Genomic DNA, 21,842 nt, shown 5'->3' with positions numbered 1-21,842 from the left:
TTTTATGAGTGGAGCCCTCTTCTGTGCAGGATGGCACTGTATCAACACTGCTGTGTCCAGCAAGAGCCTCTTGCAACAGCCACTCTCTGTTCTCTGGCACTGGCATGGAAAAGTGAGACACTACTATCCCTGCTCATGTCATACAGCTGCAGTGTGTAAGCAGAAAAGCAGTAAGCAGTTACCCTGGGCCCTGTGCATTGGGGCAGCAGGGACTCTGGGATTTCTTGTGTGATCTCTGCCTCACTTGGTCTACAAAGCTAACAGACCATCTCTTGTAAGGCAGAAATGATTGAGACTGGAGAAGGTGGGAAGCAGCCTGAAGTCCCCAAATAGGAAGGGAACCCTGGGGCAAGGCATGCACCTGTCCATGGTAGCACCAAGCCTGCCTAGACACCATGACTCCTTCTTGAGCATTGGAGCTCATGCCCCAGTTGCTGTATAGGTGGGAAGTGGCAAGGCCTCCGAAAGGAGTGGAGCCTGGATCAGATGATAGCGTAGTGCTCAGAGGCCAAGAGATGTAACTAAAGGCTACAGATTGAGACCTGTCCTGTGGGGTTAGGGAGATTTCCAGTCAGGCAAGCAGTATTTCCCACTCCTGGGGGTGACCTATGCAGTCACATACCTCCAGAGGCAGAATGCTTACCATCTCCTTTCTCATGTTGGGACTACACAGGACATAGTATTTTCTTTTCCCCCACGGAGAAATCATTCTTATCATCCTTTAAGACTGAGGCAAAGGATCCTGTACTCTGAGAGGGGCTGTTTCTGGCCTATCCTTCCCAGATGACCCAGCTTGCAGTAATTTGGGTTTTACCCACAGGGTCTATCTTCCATGCCAGCTAGGATCAGATGTAGGAATCTATGTGGAACCCAGCTGAGGCTCCACTCAAGGTCAGCAGGAGGGAGTCAGTGATAGATTAGCAATGTCTGCAGGGGGCTGGGAAGGGTAAGATGAAAGGTCTGCCACCTTGAGATGCAGAGACTTCTGCTGTGATCTGACAACTGCACCAGGGCTATTTTTTGCTCCTGACTTTCTGTCGAGCGTGGCACAGGGCCTCAGCTGTGTGCCACAATCAGCTCACATCAATCTTATAGTCAGCTGAAACCTCTCCAGGTCTCTTCACAAGAACAGCTGTCAGGTCAAATCTTCCCCATCTTGACAATACTTCCCATGTGTGGGTATAAAAGTAATTGCAGTCAGTCTCTTTTAGGTGGGCGTATAGATTTATTTCTAATCTTGTGTGCTTAGAGACCACAGCTCTGTGAAATCTTTGTATCTGCCCCTTTGTGTGTTGGCCTTTTTTCCTTAGCATGTGCCTAGAATGATTGTTGAATCCTGAACATCTGAGACATGTGACAGGCAACAACCACCTAATTGCTATAGAACATTCTAGAAACTGAACAGTTAGGAACTGTCAAGGATGTGGAATGCATATCTCGTCCCATTCCTTGATCTGCCTGTCGTCTAGGAGTCTGGAAGAGATGTGGTAAATTGAGGGGTATCAACAAAGACTACACTCTTAAGACATCCAGCCTTGTTGGACAGACCTGGATTTAGGGAGATGAACCTGGGTGGAGGGAGGGTGAGACACAGAACCAGGACTCAGTAGGCTGAAGAGGTGCCAATGTAGGGTGTATACATGTACACACACACACACTTATATGTACATGCCACAGCATGTGTATGGAGAGCAGAAGACAACTTAAGGGAGAGTGGGTCCTCTTTCTACCATGTGGGTCCTGGGCATGAAACTCGGGGTGTCAGCTTTGGCAAGCAAGCACCTTTATCTGCTGAGCTGTCTCTCTGGTCCTGGGTGTGTTTTTTCTGGGTTGTGAAAGGTCTGTTCCACCACACATCTCTGTCATTCACATAGATGTGACAGAAGGTGGTCCCAGCTGAGTGAGGATGGTTTGGCTCTAAAGGAGGCACTGATGAGTTGCCTTTTGGTGACTGTACTCCCCTCTCCATTTCTCATAGGGGACGCTCTGGAGAGACCTGGCCTTCTCTCTCTCCCAAGCACATTCTAAAAACCCATTGGCTTCAAACTGCCCAGAGCATTTACACAGTTCAGCTTCTGCCAGTCCCTGACCTCTTTATGCTAGGTTCATCTTAAAGGTGCTCCCCTCCAGGGCAGGCACCCACTTTGATGTCTCATCCATGGAGACAAAGCCAGTTGGGAGATAAGTTTCCCAAGCTAAGGCCTATTAAGTAGGCTGCACTCGCTGGCTTTCAGGCAGCCTAGACCCTGTTCTCTCCCCATCACCTGGAACAAAATGTCTTACCCTTGAAGCTGTTCTTGAACTAGACAAAAGACTGAATCCCTCTGGCCACTGCTCCTCCACCCTGGGCTTGAGGGTCAGGGACAGCATCGTGAGCTAGGCCTAGCCTGTTCCTCTCTGTCCCAGTCCCCTATGGTTCTGATGTAGCCTGTTGGGCACCAAGAGACTTTAGGCTCTTCTCCAAGGATGGTAGTGACTACCTGTCTTCTCTACCTTCTGATTCAGTGCTCAGCTGGTTTGAAACCCCCTACAGAAGGCACAGGCTGTATTTCTTCCAGATCAGTACACACAGATCTGGCCCCTGACTGGTATATGTATTCATTTGAGGAGCATAAATCCCTTTGTGTGCTGACCTACCTGTGTGAAGTGAGGCCCAGCTTTGGTGTCAGAGAGCTAGGGTGGGCTTTCCCAGTGGAGGCTGCTGTTCTGTATACCCTGGGTGGCCCAATTCTAATGGGACTTATTCCCTCCTCGTGACGGTTGGCTGAAGTTCTGAGCATTTAATGAAAAGTGCTAGCCCAAGCTTCAGTAAACTCTGAGAGAATTTTCAGATCTAACATTCCCTGCTCACCCCTACTCTCCCCTACACACATGTAGATCCCAGTGGCTCTGTGGTAGTCAGAGGGCCTTAAAGGGTGGTGCTTCTTAGACTAAGCTGCTAATACTACTCAATGAAACCCTATAGGCAGAGCCAGGTAAAGCATGTCTCCCGATTCCTGATGCAGGTCTTCTCAAAGAATGACTGTCATACCTTAGCCTTTGGGGCACGTTGGAAGGTTCAGTCGCCTGTGTCTGGACGCCAGAGACAGTTGCTGGCTCAGAAGCCCGGTTTCTATGCTACGGCCTGAAAGCAGATGCTGAGATTTGCTGCTGTCCCTGGTGCAGAGTGCTCAGAGTCTGAGCCCTGGCAGCCTTGGTCCTCCCTGCTTCAGGCTCCTTCCCACAGGCCCCACCCTGGATCGACCCCCTGGAGTCTGTTCTAGTCCTGGAGAACAAACAACAGGACTCTAGCAGAACTGGGCAGGGGCAGCCTGTCTGCCAGGCTGCTTAGTGCAGGGACATTCCTTATTGGTCTGAAAAGCAGACATTGGAAAGAACTGCAGCCTGGGTGGGGCCCTTCTCTTTTCTCTCTGTGCCCATTCTAGAGACCCTCCACCCTGCCCCAAGGACCACAGGCCTTTTAGAGTCTTGCCAGCACCCGGGCGTCTGGTCTCACAGGGCCAGGGAGCCTGGCAAAGGATGAGGGCTTATGTTAGAAACTCTTCAAATCAGTGTCTCCTTTTCTCCCCGTCCCACACTGAAAAGCAACTGCAGAGGAAAGCAGTATCTGTGCAGAATAGAATGTTCCAGGCCCAGAGCTAGGATGAGTCAGCAGCTAGTCCCTCTGTCCCCATTATTTGGCCTTGCTCCTGCTTGGCATGAAGGTACTCTGTGGAACGATAGACAGTGAGATGAACGGGCACCCATTTCCTGCCTGTGGTACCTGGGACAGTGTTTATGGGGACCCAGTTTCGTCATCTGTGCAGGGAGTTACAGTTCCTCTTTCAGGGACTTAAAATATTTTTATAACATCATGTTTGCTTCTAAGCTTGCCATGACAAATGCCAGAGGTGAGCCTCGCTCACAGACCTTCATTATTTGCAGGCTTTGGAGTCTGCCAGTCTACAATGGAGGTGTGGCCTGACTGTCTTCTCCTGAGCCTTTCTCCTTGGTGTGCCACCTTCTTCTCATGTCTCCACTGTCTTCCCCTGTACATGCTATATCCTTCATTCACCTTCTTAGAAGGATACCAGTTTGGTCACACTAGTGTCCACCCTAATGTCTTTCATTTTGACGACACTATCTCCAGGGAGCTAGAGAGATGGCTCAGCTGTTAAGAACAGTTGCTCTTGCAGAGGCCCTGGGTTAGTTCCTAGCACCCACATGGTACTTTATTATAACGGTCTGTAACTCTAGTTCCAGGTGATAGGCAGGCGCCATGCAGACAAAACACTTAGACATATAAGATAGAGAAAAATCAGCTGTAAAATATCCTATGTCTAAATATAGTTATGGGACTATGGATGTACAAAACCAGCCCTACGTTTAATTCAAGTGGCAGGAGAGGTGAAGATCTTGTTCATTCAAAACATACTGAGCACATAGCTCTGGCCAAGCTCTGTTCTGAGTGCTGAGGGGCACCAGCACAGTGGGCCAGAGCCTCTGTCTTTGGAGAGCTGATAGTTTTGGTTGGGAAGCCAGCCCCAACAGTACAGTGTGCCAGATGTTAGAACATGCAAGTTGTTCAGAAGCTCCAGGAAGATGAGCTCCAGGAAGAGGGCTCTGCAGGTTCCTGGATACCAAAGGGTAGGGCCGCTTTTCCTTGCCCTGCTCCCCAGGTTCTGTGTCCATTCAGCATGTGTCTCTCCTCTCTCTCCTCTGCAGTGTTGAGGGCGAGGCTCCCAGCAGCGAGACTGGCACATCGCTGGACAGCCCGTCAGCCTACCATCAGGGTCCCCTGGTACCTGGTTCCAGCCTGAGTCCAGACCACTACGAGCACACGTCAGTGGGCGCCTATGGGCTGTACGCAGGGCCAGGACCACAACAGCGCACACGGAGGCCTCGGCTGCAGCACTCGACCTCAGTCCTGCGCAAGCAGGCTGAGGAGGAGGCCATCAAGCGCTCTCGGTCACTCTCTGAGAGCTATGAGCTCTCTTCAGATCTGCAAGACAAGCAGGTAGGTGGCAGGGGCCCCTGCCCACTCTCTGCGGTCTCCCAAATGACATGAGGCTTCATCTGCCTGGTGTTCTTGGTGACAGGTTTCAGATACCAGCTGATATGCAATCTAAGGAAGATGGGATCCCTGTCTCCACTTTCAGAGCCTTTCCCAGCCCAACTCTGCTGAAATGTGGGAAAGGATTTACACTGATGGTCAGGGGCCATGACATCTTTTCTGGGGACTTACACATAGAATCCTCTTCAAAATTTGCCTTTGTAGGTTTCAATATCCCTTACTGCAGGATATGGGGCCTGCATTGGGTATCTAAGTGCCCAGCACCATCAGGACACAGGTTGCCAAGGTGGCCATGGAGGTTCTTAGGGTCCAAGAAAGGTCTGAGAAGGGGGTGGGGGCTACTTGTTATATTCCCTTGTGGCTATGGCTCCACAGTATTTAGGCTATAGAAGATGTCTACATTAAATGCTTGAATGCTGCAGTTCTTCCTCAGGCCTCAGACCCAAGGATCAGGTGGCCTGACCTACTTTTGGGGTTGCTGTGAGCAGAGCAAATCCTCATGATGCAGATGCCCAGTAGTGAACAGGCCAGTGTGGGAGTGAGAGTGAGTGCCTGCTGTTTGAGTGTGTCTCCGAGCAATGCCAGGTTTCAGGCTATCCCTGAACTGCAGGGATGTGTAGAAACAAGCAGAACATCTGGCCAGTATTCCATAGCTCTGGGCCTTGTTCTTTCGAGCAGGTTCCCATGCCTCCCAGGCAGTCAGTCCTATGGGCTAACACCAGGACCCCTTCCCACTGCCCACAGATGCTATGCTCTCCCTCCTACCCATGTCTGCTGGCCACATTGTTCAACTTGCTCTCCAAGGTCCTCTGTTCTTGAAGACACAGAGGTCTAGGCTTATGCAGCCTCATCTAACTCAGGGCATGATGGGGTACCCTCAGGTGGATCTTCTCTCTTGGTAGACATCCCTCAGTCTTGATCTCTCATACCTGAGTGATACCCCTCATACCTGAGTGATACCCCTTTTCCTCTCTGCTCACATGCTTTATCCTCCCTCCTGTTAGCTGAGACTCACAACAGGCCTGGTAGCAGATATTCCCTGACAGCTGTGGTCCTTGACTGCTTTGCCAGGCCTCCATTGAGTTTCTCAACTCCGCCTAGATTCAGAGTGGTCCCTGAAGAGTTTGTCATGGAGGTCATCTTCACAGGACCATGAAGGAGAATTGGGCAGGGTTGAGATGGCATACAGGCTATAGGGATGATTACATGCCACAAATATGCAGCTATTCACCTTCATTCCACCCTTAGCTGCATTTCCCCTTGTGCCAGAGAATAGGATAGGGACAGCCTGCAAATGAGGCTGCCGTACCGGAGCGACATTCCTGGACAGTGGATGGACAAGCAAGTCAGCAGTGAAGACATTTTCACTGCAGGAAGTGACACAGACCCTGGGGGTGACACTTCAGGAGGAAGTAGTAGAGGGACTCTGAGAGTTTGTTGGCTGTATCAGATGAAGGTGGCTGGCCTGAAAACTGGGCATTTGGAGAAGAGCTAACAGTTTGTGCCAACGCTCTGGAACAAGAATGACGTTGGTGTACATGAGATACAAAAAAGATGGCGGGGAAGAGTTGGAACAGAGGCAAAAGGAGTTAACGTTAGCAGCCATGTCACTCATTTTCCGTGCTGCACTGAGTGTCCTGGCAAGCAAGGCAAAAGGAGGAGTAGGTGACATGAGAGTCATGAGAGGAAGGTAGAGTCACTGGAAAGTCAGATGCGTTCTCCTTAACCTAACCCTCTGCTCTTGTCCTTCCCTGTCCCTGAGAGTAGGAGGCCAGCCTAGGGATTAGGGAATGACTTCAGGTCTCTGAGTGGTAGCAGTTGTGTTTTGTGGAAGGAGACTCCTCTGGATTCTCATACATGCTACTTTTAGAGAATCCTCAGCAAGTAAACCCATAGGGGTGAGCCCTGGGCCAGGACCAGCCTCTCTGGTACTGACTGTGAGTGAAGCCTGGCTACTGGCTTTCCTCCTGTCATCTGGGATAGTGGAGTTCCTCAGTAAGGTAAGAACTGTGTGAGGGTGTGGTCCAGTCCCTTGCATTCCATCGAGTAGCAAATATTACTTGCCTTTTCCTCCTCTGGGTCCTATAAGAGCTGTAGACAGGGCCTCACTGTCACAGGATAGCTATGATTAGTTCAAGAGTAAGAAAGAGCAGGACTGGGTCACCAAATCCCCACTTTGGGGAGGGATAGTGAGGGGCTTTCCTTGGTGACTCATTACAGTGCCCATTTCTGCCCTCCTAATGAGCTATTATTCAACAACACAATACACACAAACTTGGAGAACTGGGAAAGCAGCATGGTCGCCTATTCCCAATCAGGGAAGGCCATGGAGTAAGCTTTGGTGACTCTGGTATTTTTGAAGCCCTTGGTAGGGATTCTAGGCCAAAGCCTTCTTAGGCAGGAGATTGAGAGCAGGAAGAAGTTTCCCAGATCAGCTTTGGTCTCTTCCTGAGCCTGAGCTTGATGACCACTCAGCCAGTAGTAGTTTTGCTTGTCGGTATGGCAGTATAGCCGTCTTTGAGAGAGAAACCCAGAGCCTCTCTGTGGCTGTCCCTGGAGCCCCTTCGCTGCTCAGCTGAGCCTGGTGTCCTGAGAGTTCTCTAGTCCAGCTTCCTGGAGGCCCTGAGATGGGGTGCAGACTTGGACCACAGCCCTGGCTTTGCTCAGTATCTCTGGTACTCTGTGTCAGACTGCTTCTGTCTAACCTCACACATTCTCTCCTTTCCCAGAGCAGGGACCTTGTGTGTCGCCCTTTTGCATTGCCAAGCATGATGAGATGTTGGCCCACAGTGCCAGACAGGTGGAATCAGAGTTTCACCTCCTCCTGGGGACCTGAATCCTCTCCCCAACTCCAGATAGATAGAGCCCTTCCCCAGCAGCCAGAGACGGATCGCTGATTCCTATAGACCAGGCTGTAGCTGAAGGAGTGTGTTTCCTATTCACCCAGGATCAGGACTCAGGATTAGTCCCAAGGCTGGGAAGACTGTGAGACCTGGGACTTCAGGAGGCCATGAGTCACTCTTCATGACCTGAGGTGCCTGAGAGCTTGCCCAACACCCCTCCTGCCTCATAACCATGCCCTTCAGAGTGTACCCATCTGCACTTATAGATATGTAGGGCAAAGAAGAGCTAGCCCTGCCAGTCTTCCCCTAGGCCTCACCTCAGCCATCTGTGTAGCAAGGACAGAGACCTTACAACTGCAACCTAGGAATGGGGCTGAGGTCTTAGTCAGCTGCCCCTGGCCTGTGCCACACACTTGGCTCACCACTGAGAACTTACCAAAGCACTAGAAAGTGGGTCCTACTGCTGTCCTGCATCACAGATAAGGAAATGGGGAACTTCATGGTTCCAAGGCTCATCCAGAGCTGATGAGAGACAGAGCCAGGGTCAAGCCAGACCCTGGCAAGGTTCTGACCTGCTCATGCTTCAGGCTCTGCAAGTGACATCCATAGATGCATCTGTAGGAAACCTCCAGGGCCCACAGCTTCTATGAACAGAAGTTTGGGGCGCTCATCATCATATGTGCACCACCGCCTTTACTCCACTTCCCCTTATCCTGGCACCTGTCCCGTTTGACATTGAGAACCCTCAGCAGCTGCTGTTTTAAGCACCTTGGGAATACGGTAAGAACTTCCCAGGCTACGTCTCTATGGAGCATAGAAGAACATAAAGATCTATCTCTGTGCCATCACACAGGGCCCACATTCTCTTCTTCTTACCCCACTAGGTGGAAATGCTAGAACGCAAGTATGGGGGACGCCTCGTGACCCGCCATGCAGCCCGCACCATCCAGACGGCGTTCCGCCAGTACCAGATGAACAAGAACTTTGAGCGCCTGCGTAGCTCCATGTCGGAGAACCGCATGTCACGCCGCATTGTGCTGTCCAACATGAGGATGCAGTTCTCCTTCGAGGGCCCCGAGAAGGTGCACAGCTCCTACTTCGAGGGAAAACAGGTTTCTGTGACCAATGATGGCTCCCAGCTGGGGGCCCTGGTGCCATCAGAATGTGGAGACCTTAGTGACCCAGCCCTCAAGTCTCCAGCCCCCTCCAGTGACTTTGCAGATGCCATCACGGAACTGGAGGATGCCTTCTCCAGGCAGGTGAAATCCCTGGCTGAATCCATTGATGATGCCCTTAATTGCCGCAGCCTACACAGTGAGGAGGTGCCAGCCTCAGACACGGCCCGGGCTCGGGACACTGAGCCCAAACCAGGCCTGCATGGCATGGACCACCGCAAATTGGATGAGATGACAGCCTCGTATAGTGATGTCACCCTCTACATTGATGAGGAAGAGCTGTCACCGCCTCTACCACTCTCACAGGCTGGTGATCGGCCTTCTAGCACCGAGTCGGACCTGCGGCTGAGGTCTGGGGGTGCAGCCCAGGACTACTGGGCCTTGGCCCACAAAGAGGACAAGGCTGACACGGACACAAGCTGCCGAAGCACACCTTCACTGGAGCGGCCAGAGCCACGGCTGCGGGTGGAGCACCTGCCCCTGCTTACCATTGAGCCGCCCAGTGATAGCTCCGTGGAACTCAGTGACCGCTCGGATCGCAGCTCACTCAAGAGGCAGAGTGCCTATGAGCGCAGCCTCGGTGGGCAGCAGGGCAGCCCCAAGCACGGCCCCCACGGTGGCCCCCCCAAAGGCCTCCCCCGGGAGGAACCTGAATTGCGACCTCGACCCCCCAGACCTCTTGAGAGTCACCTAGCCATCAATGGTTCAGCCAACCGGCAGAGCAAATCTGAGTCTGACTACTCAGACGGGGACAATGACAGCATCAACAGCACGTCCAACTCCAATGACACCATAAACTGCAGCTCCGAGTCCTCATCTCGGGACAGCCTGCGGGAACAGACACTCAGCAAGCAGACATACCACAAGGAGACCCGCAACAGCTGGGACTCGCCAGCTTTCAGCAATGATGTCATCCGTAAGAGGCATTACCGAATTGGCCTGAACCTCTTCAACAAGTGAGTTCCCCCTTCATGAATGGAGGAAGGACCCACATGGGCTTTCACAATCACACCCCTGGGCCCAGGCAGGGCTAGCAAGAGGTGAATCCATCTTCCTTCCTACTGTGAGCCTCTACCCACACCCTTACCAAGGCTGAAGTTTAAGGCAGCCTTTATAAGGCCAAGACAGTATGTTGCACCATGTTTATGGTTAGAGCAGCTTTAAGTCCCGGAAGACCCAGCTCCTTCTAATGGCCATTTGTGGAGGTGGCAGATGTTCATGGGCTAGTCAGGAGAATGGCGACTTTTCTGTGGTAAATCCCTACCCATCCTGTCCACCCATGTATCCTCGTAACTGGCTCAGCCTCCAGACGCCAGGCTCAGGGCTGATGTGAAGCACAAAGCCGGTGGCAAGTCTGTGTAGTGGCCAGGGGAGAATTCGAGGTAGGGGGCTGTGAACTGGGTCCTTTGAGTGGCTGCTCTGGAGGGGCTCAGAGAAGGTGCAGCCGGCAGCCCTGAGAGCCACGCAGTGGTAAGAGGTGGATATTTAAGGCAAGCTATTCTTAGCAGGGTCAAAAATAGCATGGGAAGTGGGGAGGGCTGAGCACGCCCTCTGAGGGAACCTTGGCGGTTCTTGTTTAACCTGAGATTTTACATTATTTCCTTCCCTCGGGCCGCTGGGATTTGGGGTCATCAGAAACCAGCCTGGTCTCCCTGGGGGTTGTGGACCTGGAAAGCATGTGACTGGCCTTCCTGCTGGTTACAAGCAGACACCCTAGTAGTTTCCCAAAAAAGCCTCAGGAGGGTAGTAGGGCACAGTGGGGGCCAGCCACATCTGAGCCACACCTCGATGTTTCCTGCAGTGCCTCCAAACTAGGATGGCATGATTCTGAGCGTCCCTAGCAGTGCAGATGGAGTGGGGTAAGAGGGGCGGTAGGAGGGGTGCAGTGTCGCCCTCATTGTGGCTCTAGGAGCTGACTCCTCACATTTGCCAAGGGAGGAGCTTCTGCAGCCCCTTTGCTTACCTATGGCCTGCTGCATATAGGAGCCAACCCACCACTGTGCAAGCCACAGCCAGAGCCCACAGGTCACTGATCAGTGTGTCCTGCCTAGTCCATCTGTCCTACATCGGCCTTGCTATTCCTACACACTGCCCTGCTCCCAGACTGCCTCTCAGCCGTGGGTAAGGGGATTTCAGAGAGTGGATGGGTGGAGGCCAGCAGTAGGGTACAGGAGGCAAAAGAAACAATCTCCTTGACCAGCCAGCTTTGGCCTTTATAGATTCTTCCTCCATCTATCATTACATAATTACATGTGCAACACACAATGACAATGAAAACCTTATGGTTCAGGATGCATCATCTTTGACTGTGGGGGGCTCTCCTTTGTGTGCATACCTACGTGTGTGCTTGTACATATGCACATATGTGAGAGAGAGCCTGCTTGTTTACATGCGGACATGTGGGGACTGGGGTCAACGTCACGTGCCCTCTTCTAGTTTTGAGATAGTGTCTCTAACGAACCCTGGAAGTCAGTGATTCAGCCAGGTTGGCTGGCTAGTGAGCCCTAGAATCCTCTGGTTTCTGCCTTCCCAGGACTGGGACAGTTGGCTTTTTGCATAGGTTCTGAGCGTCAAACTCAGGTCCCTGTAATTGCACAGCCAGCTCTTTGATAACTAAACTGCCTCCCCAAGCCCATCCAGGTCTTTTGTCTGTGAGCCTATTTTGTGTTTTGCACATCTGTGAAACAGGACTGATGTCCCCTCCTTCCAGACCATAAGCAGCAAGCTTGGTATGTGAAGTCAGTGGTTTAGCTAGGCTGACTGGCCAGCGAGCCCTGTTTATTTGGCCACCTTATATCATTATGATTCAGCCTCCTTATATCTCTGGAAACATGATACTCTGTGGGCTGTCCCAGCGCCTTCTTAGGAGGAGTGGAATTCCAGGCTCCTGGGTAGAGACTTTCTTTGGCATCAGAGCTGCCAAGTTCATGTTTAAAGGGGGTTATACCTGTTTCTTACCCCTGAGTCTGACAGTGCTTGCTCCCCACCACTCCATTTAGTACTGCCCTCCTTCTTCCGGGCAGAGTGTAGATGGTCGTAATTCACATTTTCTGCTGACTTGAGCAAGCTAACCCCTTCCTCTTGGTTTTTATGGCACACCTTCTAGGTTACTTGCTGTCATTTCTTCATTGGCTGCACGTTTTTTTCAGTCTTGAACTTAGGGCCATGGGGAAGTACTTTGTCACCAAAGGACATTCCTGGCTCTCATATTTTAAGACTGGCTGTCACTAAATTGCTCAGGTTGCTTGGGACTCTCTGTATAGCCCCAGCAGGCCTTGAACTTCCATGACCCTCCTGCCCAGGCCCCCCGATGCTCAGTGTTTGCCACTTCTCAGGGTGTGCCATCCTGAGGCCTTCTAAGGGATGACTCTTTCAGAATTATAAGTATGTCCCCTGCCAGCTATTTATTGTTCTGGTCTTTTCCTTGGGGTTTTTCTTCTAGATATACAATTTGGACACAATGAAAAGGACCCTGTGAAGAATCTAATTAGCTTTAACTGCATTGCTCTTATCTAGTGGAAATGTTTAATTTTATTTAGTGTGGTCATCAGTGCCTTTGCGTTTGAAATTGCTTTTTCTTTTTATGTTTTCTTTTTTATTCTTCTAATTATTTTGCCCTGCTAGGGACTGAACCCAGGGCCTTGCAAAGGCTAAGCAAATGTTCACTGCTGCACCGTATACCAACCCTTATTATCAGGCCTAACCATTACACTTTGATAAATCTGCTGTGCATGTTTGCAGCCATGAGTATGTAGGTGCTGATACACGTGTGTGTACCCATTTATATATGTGTGTGAATGCCATCTCCCCAGCCCCTCATGTGTCAGTGATATTTTAAGACAAGGACCCCCTCCTTTGTCATACTTTTCATGGATGGCTGGTCCTCATGAATTTTAGAATCAACTCATTGAGAACCTTCTGGGGAAACTGGAACCACCTCTAGATTGGAGGTAAATTTGGAGAGACAGCCCTTTATACTGCCCGAGACAAGACGGGAAGGCACAATCTAGGATTGTGCATTAATTAAAACTAATGAAAATTAACTTGGCTCTCCAGGGGCACTAGCCACTTGTGGACCAGGATAGGTGCATAGCTGTGAAACAGGCCAGGCCAGTCTAGAGCCCGAGGGGACAGCTGCAGCATCTCTGGCTCTGAGATCTAGCTGATGGCACTGGCAGGAACCAGTAAGGTTCCATGTGGAAGAGACCCCAAGGCCCTGGCTGGTGCTTGTCTTGGCCCCTAACAAGCAAGCACTCAGCCTCAGTTTCCTCCTTCAGTCAGCCATGATGCCAAGTCAGAGCGCCTTGGAGATTCTGAGTTGCTCTAACTTTGCCAGTTAAGCAAGCCAGAACCTGTTTGTCAGTTTTAGAGCCTTTTGTTCCAGTTTTAGGCTCTTCTGTAGAAGAGGGGAAGAGCTCTGGGTCTCAGAATGGCTGGTAGCTCCAGGTTTAGTCACAAACCCCAGGGTACCTACAGGGATAGATCTGAGAGCCCAAGCCCTGGCAGCCTTGCCTGGGCTATAACTGCTTTGCCCGAGGGCTCTGGAGTTTGAGCCAGGCCCCACTGGTCCTCAGCAGTCCCACTACTATACTGGGTCTCTTTCCATAAGGTCCAACAGCCTCCATTCCCCTCTGACTTCACTCCTACTTTCTACCCCCTGTTGACTCTTCTACCACTGCTGGGGCTCTCCCAAAAGTCCCAGGTCTCTTCCTCTTACTACTGCCATCCTGTTAGGCCTCACCTTTGCCTGCACCCCTTCTGAGAACCCTCCAGGACACATAGGTCCTACTACCTCCCTAACAAGTGAGATACCTCTCTGTCCAGAGCATCCCTCCAGTGGTCTGCAGAGGCTTGCATGGTGGCCCACAGTGAGAGTGCCAGAAAAATAAAATGAAACAGGAGTGCTAAGAAATTGAGGCAAGCTAAGAGGGCCTTGCTAGGGAGCCTGTGCCACTTCCTGGTGTCTTCAGGCCCCTGTCCAGGCCCCAGCTACACATCTGGTCAACAGCTCTCAGAGAGGGCAGGAATCCAGAAACCCCAAGCAGAAGGGGACCAACTATACCACTGATGTGTCCGAGACCTGGAGTGTATTCATGTTTGAGCCTTGGCACAATTGAAAAATGGGCGTGGGTCCCTTTTCCTAGGACTTGGACAGAATTCGAGACAAGGGGGCCAAGGCTTGGCCTACAGCTGCCATCCCAGGAGGTACTGTGGGTGACTGCTGTCAGGCTCAGCTCAGTCTTGGAGGTTTTTCTTGGCCCTGTGCAGCTGGCTGTGGGAGGGGCAGATGAAAATTCATGCTTTGTAAGGTCCTTTCACAGTCTCATTCTTGATCTCACTCAGAGCCACCCATAGCTGCTGTTGTCACTGAAGGTTGTAGCGGAATGACAGGAGACCAGAGAGACCAGTGGAAGACCACTTGAGTCTGAATCAACATGGTGTCTAGGAAAGCTAGCTTAGACTTAGAGGAAGCAGGCATGGCAAAACTGGAAATAGACAGCAGGGTGGAACTGAGTGGGCTCACTGCTAGCCTCCTGCCTGTTTCAGAAAGACCTCCACGTTAGACACAGAAGCAGGCGAGGCAGAGAAGCAGAAGCCAACACTTTCTCTGCTGTCAGTATGAACTGACTTACCGTTGTGGCATCTGGTGGTGGCTCAGGGAGGTTTGGAGGCTTCCGAAGACAACAGAATATTTAAAGACCTGGCACTGCCTTGCTGGGCACCTTGGAGCTGAGTAACTTGATTCTCTGGCCCCTCATTTTGTTGTCATTAAAGGGAACAATTCCCTCCACCAGGACCCTTCCCGAGTCCCTATGCAGCTCCTCCTCAGAAGGCCCCAGTCTCTCCAACCATGCAATTGAAGCCATACTTTTACTTTGTCCAGGATGCTGTGATGTCCCTCTGGCTGGTCCTGCTCAGATCTGGCCTGTTCCCTCCTTACAGTCTGCACAGCTCCCAGGAGCCTGATGGAAGCTTCCAGCTTGAACTTCCTGTTTCATTCTTGCCAGGTGACCCAGTCATTCCTAGGATACAAAGGTCCCTGAGAGGTCAAGTAACTTGCCTCAGGGTCCCCGGCCAGTAAATAGAACTGAGATTTATCCCAGGCTTCCAGTGATCTGGCTTCATAGCCAGATCCCTCCCTGCCTCAAACACCAATGGAAAACATGGTTTTGGAGGGTAGGAACTTGGTTGGCCTATGGCAGATAGCTAAAGGGGACTGTGGCACGCCCCTCTGCTTACAGTTCCAAGATCAAACTGGGCCTATGGCTTCCTTCCTGTAGGGAAGCCTGAATAGAGGCCACCATGTCCACAAAGGGCAGGGATCACCTCACTCACTGTGGGGGAAGAAATGCAAGGTTGTCCACAGCAGGGGCTATACAGCATGGATATCCAGCAAAATGGCTGTCCCCCTGCATGGAGGCCAGTGTGAGGTAGTCATTCCTGCAGAAAGCCTCTTGGAGACTGTCTTTGGGCTCTGGAGCTTACCACAGTCTGTCCCCTCGGTCTACCCACCCTTCAAAGTGACTTACATTAATCCTGCTCCTCAGCCCCAGCAACTGTGGCTTCCTCTATTCTGTGACATCCGTAGTCCTTCCTACCCTAGGCCTGGGTCACAAGTAGTAGTTGTCAAGGATTATGAGTCTGACCCTTTCTGCCTAGACCCATGATCACCACACACAAACTTACACAGACAGACAGACAGACTCACAGACAGACAGACTCACAGACAGACAGACAGACAGACAGACACACACACACACACACACACACACACACACACACACACACACACACACACACACCAGCAGAGACCAAGTTTTCTTCCACCCTGCTGCTCCTCTGTGCAATGACTGTGTATTAGAGCACCCCTGGCTGAGTAGAATGTGTGGTGCCCTGGCTCTGATCCCCTTGGACTAGCCAAGGGAACCTTCTAGAACTTTTAAAAACTGGATCTTACATATCTTGTCCCAAGTATGCAGACCTCTGGCCATTTATCCTGCTATGTAACTATCCTTTCTTTCCCCTCCCCCAGTTTCCCACTGCTAGTCAACTGTGGGCCTCAGCCTGCAGCCCCTCCATGGACCTCTACCTAGAGAGTCTGAAAGGCGCTATCTGCTGTACTCAAGGACTTAGGCTCCCAGCCCCCTTGGCCATGCCAGCAGCGCACTGCAGGCTCTGTGTCTGGCACCTTAACCTCTGAAGTGTATGTGTTCAAGGACATGCCACAGCCTCACACCCTAAAGAAATCCCCACTTCCCTGGGCAGAGGAGCCTGTTTAGGAGTCCTGCTATAATGGACCTGGGGATATAGGGACAGGCAAAGAAGTAAGAGTGCCAAAGCAGGGCAGCCCATCTTGGGGTGGGGAGTGGACCAGATCATCTTGGGCTGCTTTATTACCAGCTGTGCCAGGACACTGCTGTCAAGGGACTAGTAAACACTGGTACTTGTTCTGTACTACCCGGGAAATAGAAGGATAGACCTCTACTGACTAGGATAAGGCAATGTGCCTGGTCTCACCATTTAATGGGCACACCACTGGGTATGCTTGGGCTGGCTCTAGAGGTCACCTCAGTGCTAAACAGCGCTCAGTGACTGTGGACAGAGGGGAAAGGGAACCACTGTGATCCAATGGCCAGCCTGGCCCAGAACAGGACATATACCCTGAGAGTCACCTGTACAGCTGTTTTCAAACTCACTCATGTCATCTTGTGAGTGAACTGCCAGTGAGCTGAGGGCTCAGGCTTACACAAAGACAGACAGGAAGTCAGAGCCCTCCCCTCCCTTCCCTGGATCCTCAATTGCCACACACACAGCAAGCCAGGTGTTGAAGATAATATGTTCTGCTGTGGAGCCAGCAGGGCATAGGCTCTCTGTACCTGCTGTGTCTGATCTGTATGTTTCCTGAGCCCCTGAGGACCTAGCTAGTGAGACCACAGCCTGGCAAGGATGGGCGGTTCACTTAACCCAGTAGAGCTGCCCCAGACACATTCCCAGGGTCTTGACCTCATCAGCAGGGCCCATACGACAGCCTCTGGTGAGGCCTGGCATCTGGCTCTGTTTCTGCAGCACAGTGTCCTCAGCACAAAGCTTCCCAGTGCTGAGCAGGTACTTCTTCGCAGGGCCTGGATGGTCCTGGTGAAGCTGTCAGTAGGTAGAGACCATTTTCTGTCTTCAGCTGTCTCCTGCTTCCCTCCAGGAGGGGTGGGAGTGGGGATAGGGGATGGAGTACAGACCCAGGAAGGAAAATAAGGAAGCTCTTTGCTGTGGAAGTTTACTATCTGGATGGGACAGGAGTGATGATGCTCTTGATAGCCATAGGTTGGCAAGAGTTTGTAGTGTTTTACCTCTGGGTCTACAGTGAGCTTGACTTCTGCTTGCCAAGCAGAGATGGCAGGGGTTACATGCCTATGCTTCCAGTAGGTTTTGAGTGCCAGCTGAGAGAACATACAATTTATTTAGAGTTTACAGAGAACGTGGGATATCCTTTTACAGTACAAATCTATAGGTCACTGGCTAGAGGAGCAGGGGCAGGCCTCCAGCAAGTCTCAAAGGTGGAGTCCCACTTCTCTGGCTAAGGCAGGAGTAACTCCCCCTGCTTACAAGCTTTTTCTGTAGTCCCAGAGGCTATCTCTAGGCAACTCCCCTTCCTTACTGTGTCAGTCTTCTGTCTCTTCTTCCTCTTCCTCCTCCTCTTCCTCTTCCTCCATCATTGAGCTCTCAGTTCGTCTTTGTTTGTGCGGCCTGGAAGGTCCAGATTTATGGGGTGTCAGCTAGGCCCAGATTGGATGAATGCGTGCATATACAATAAAGTTAGAAAGGGGACCAATCAGGGAAGGGCCATAGTTGTCTTTGCAGGCTGCTTGCTGCTTTTCCAGCCTATTAAAGCCAATGACTGTCAAGCTGGGGCTCTGGTGCAGCTGAGATGTGTGGCTCCCTTACCCTCAGGGGCTCCTCCTACCCCTAGCTTTGAGTTAGTTGTCCTTACACCTAGGCAGGCCATGCAGCTGAGTGTGTGTGGGATGTGTGGGAGCGGTGTGTGTGTGTGTGTGTGTGTGTGTGTCTGTGTGTCTGTGTGTCTGTGTGTGTGTGTGTGTATGCATGCATGTGGTGTGTGCACAGGGTAACATGCTGAGCTGTATGTAGGAGCAGCTTTGAATTGATCCAGGTGGGTCCTCACAGGGATTGCACACAGTAATCATGACCAGGCGTTAGGATCCCTACTTGCCACTTGTCAGTAGCAGTGTCCATGTGGAAGAGCAGGCAGCAAATCTGACACTGTGGTATAGTTTAAGCTTGCAAAAGTGTCCGTCGGTAATTCTGAGAATCATGTTTCCAGCACCCTCAGAGGCCTCTTGGTGCTAGCATGGGATATAGGCAGTTGAGTATAGAGCTTGGAACCAGACATGGCAGGATGCCATTTTTGAACTCTGAAATTAACATCCATGCCGCATAGGAGAAGGGGACAAGGGCCAGGGGCTGGTGTAGATAAACAGAGTGGGAGAACATGGAATACCTATTACAAGTCCCACCCCCTCCCCCTGCTGCAGGGGTCAAGCAGTCATTACTGAGCATTCTTCTTGTCCATCCCACCCAGGAAGCCTGAGAAGGGCATCCAGTATCTCATTGAGCGCGGCTTCGTGCCCGACACGCCAGTGGGAGTGGCCCACTTCCTGCTGCAGCGCAAGGGCCTCAGCCGCCAGATGATCGGTGAGTTCCTGGGAAACCGGCAGAAGCAGTTCAACCGTGATGTACTCGAGTAAGTCTGGGGGGTCAGGGCCCCATTCCACATGCACAAAATGCTGTCAGCCATGGAATTCCCAACATGCCACATCACCTACATTCACTCATGTACAGTGTCAGGCATATTGTTTGCTGGGACTACAGTTACATCTTGCTTTCCTAGAATGAGTCCTAAACCCCCCTGCAGAGACCAAAACCCCAACATGCTCAGGGCATATCCTAAAATGCCCATTTGTCAAACATCTCAGAATTACGGATCATCCCCATATGACACCAGTCCTCTGTATGGACAGCTGTATACCATGAGGTTTGGTGAATCTGTTTTCCCTGCACCTTGCTCTCCATGCTGGCTAGTGAGAGGAAGAGGAAGAAACACGTGAGGACCATCAGAGAGGTCTGATGCATGCCCTTGGCTTAAGAAGCATCAACCTTCTGCTTCTGCCTGCTCTATGCCAGCCTCTACCAACGCTTTAGTCCTTTGATTTATGTGTCTGGTCATGTCTATGTGCACATATGTGAATGCAGAATGCATTGGCAGAAGCAAGTCCATGGACAAAATTAGTTTCTTTCAACTATTTTGGACCCACGATTGGTGAATCTGAGGTTGGGGAGCCCAGGCATGTACAGAGCTGCCTAAACTGAACCCCTCTCCAACTGCACCCTCGGCTGCCACCCAGTCTTATTTGCCCAAAACAACACCTCATGCCAATCCATACATCCCTACCCTGCCAAGTACACACGGTCAGCTGGATCTAATATAAACTCCACTGCCTTCCCACAGTCCCTCCATCCACACCATCCCCAGAGCCTCTTGCCATCACACATGACCACCTTGACCTGACAACTGTTCATCCAAAACAGACAAGTAGCCCTGCCCAAGCCTAACCCATAACCCTACCTCCCCGGTGGGCAGCACTCAACCACACTCCAACAGCCCTGAGAGCTAGAGTGTGTGACACTGGGCTATGGGACACTGCAGAGAGGAGGGGCTCCTGGGCCTATCCTCCTGCTGCTTCTGTTATGAGTAGTGCTGCCCAGGGCTTACTGTCTCCACAGTGTCTCTTCCCCGACATATATAGGTAGGTAGTGGGAGGAGCAGTGCTGAGAGCAGCTGCCTTGCTAGGACTGTACCCAGTCCTGTGACTCCAGGATTTCACAGCTGACAGAAATACTGAGATGCTGAGCCCAGAGGAGAAGTCAGTCCTGGGGAGGGTGCACATGGTCATCCCCGCCATGTGCTCAGTCCTGTGCCCCATGGAGGACAGCAACAGCTAGGGAGCAGAGATGGAACAGGGTCACCAGTCTTAGTGTTTTACAGTGGGTATCCTGCACAGTGGTCTCAGGCAACTTGGCAAGGACTGCTGCCCCAGCCTCACCATGTAAGGGGGGTGGCCAGTACTATGCCTTTTTCACACAGGACACAAGGTCTGAGGGCGTGTGCCTGGGTGCAAATACACCCACACATGCACTCATGCAGAAACCCTTTCTGCATTCACATATGTGCACATAGACATGACCAGACACATAAATCAAAGGACTAAAGCGTTGGTAGAGGCTGGCATAGAGCAGGCAGAAGCAGAAGGTTGATGCTTCTTAAGCCAAGGGCATGCATCAGACCTCTCTGATGGTCCTCACGTGTTTCTTCCTCTTCCTCTCACTAGCCAGCATGGAGAGCAAGGTGCAGGGAAAACAGATTCATTGCCACAGCATTGTAGGCCCCCACTACCCACCCCCCACCTACTGGATTTCTGCTCTCAGGAAATCCTTGCATTGTTCTCCCCCATTAGAAAATAGCACTGGCCTCAGGAAGTAGCCAGGCCCCCAGCCCGCCTCCTAGGCCTCCTGGAGGGCAGCTGAATTGCTCATATTCTCTCCAGGATGGATCTAGCAGTGGAGACAAGTCCAGTCTAATGATGCTGCCACAGTTCACTCTAGCTTTGTAGCTACAGCTGCTTTCAGAGGTGATGTGGACACCAAGCCATTCTGGGAAGTATCTCCCGGGTCCCATCAGAGAGAAGTAAAAGTGTGCCTATCTCCTCTCCTTCCCTGGTCCTTCACACTAGGGTGCCTTAGTCACCAAGGTGGCTCTTGAGAAGCCCCTGCCAGTCATGTTCCCTCCACATGAGAGTAAGACTGCTGCCTGGGCCCACATCCTGGTCAGGCACCTGAGGGCTCTCTCCTCATGGGCCAGCCACTGTGTACCCATGGGATATATGAACTGCAGTGCTGGTCTCTATTGGAGAACAGCCCCACCTTTGAGCTCCTTGGTGCACAGAACATATACCTCCTACAACTTCAGGGTCTCCAGAAGCCTCAGAAGCCTGGGAATCTGAGGGGCAGGCTTCCCAGAGTCAGTCTGTCTGTCCCATAGATTCAAGGACCCTTGGCTCTTTGAAGCCCAAGCCCCATCATGTGGTAAAACTGGATGTGCCACCTCCATGGGCCTGGCTGCTCTCACAGGCCATCCATCTCTGTTCCAGCTGTGTTGTGGACGAGATGGACTTCTCCGCCATGGAGCTAGATGAAGCCCTCCGGAAGTTCCAGGCACACATCCGAGTCCAAGGGGAGGCTCAGAAAGTGGAGCGGCTCATCGAGGCATTCAGGTCAGGCCATGTGTGAGGTAAAGTGGGATATACCACATCAGTGGAGGGACATGCTCCTCATGGCACTGCAGAGGTCCAGGGCCACAGCAGGATAAGGCGTCTGTGCATAATTGGCTCCCTGTGTCCCAGGGCTGGACCACTGACTCCTGTCAGTTGTACTTTGGAAGGATAGACCTTTATTCTGATTTTTCAGATGAGGAAACGGAGGCTCAGAGGTTAATGTCTCCACTGTCTCCAATGCTCACTGTCTCAAGGTTCTCTGGCTTTCTGGAGTCAGTTTCCCATTCCCAGGCTTATAGCATCTCCTGGTGACCCATCACACAAGCTTATGAAGCCATGTGACCTGGGCTACTCACCAAATCCACCTGCTGTGTGACTTTACACAGATTATTACTTCTCTGTGCCTCCCTTCCCCTACCTGAGGTAG

At 51.6% G+C, this 21,842-nt stretch overlaps 1 protein-coding gene across 41 annotated transcripts in view; it reads left to right on the top strand.

The window, feature by feature from the left end:
- Iqsec1 (IQ motif and Sec7 domain ArfGEF 1) overlaps positions 1-21,842 on the top strand; it is a 319,742-nt gene that overhangs the window by 282,024 nt on the left and 15,876 nt on the right. For all 41 annotated transcript variants that reach the window (XR_015685818.1, XR_015685823.1, XR_015685822.1 and 38 more), the window contains 4 exon segments: positions 4,705-4,996; positions 8,781-10,027; positions 18,667-18,828; positions 21,293-21,415. Coding sequence is in view for 31 of the 41 variants with exons in the window: in NM_001408960.1 (NP_001395889.1) it covers positions 4,705-4,996; positions 8,781-10,027; positions 18,667-18,828; positions 21,293-21,415 (1,824 nt within the window). In the remaining 10 variants the exon portion in view is untranslated.

The sequence above is a fragment of the Rattus norvegicus genome, chromosome 4 (genome assembly GCF_021556685.1).
Source record: "Rattus norvegicus strain SHRSP/BbbUtx chromosome 4, alternate assembly SHRSP_T2T, whole genome shotgun sequence".
NCBI lineage: Eukaryota > Metazoa > Chordata > Mammalia > Rodentia > Muridae > Rattus > Rattus norvegicus.
Note: the sequence above shows the minus strand (reverse complement) of the source record. Positions and strands in the feature narration are given on the sequence as shown.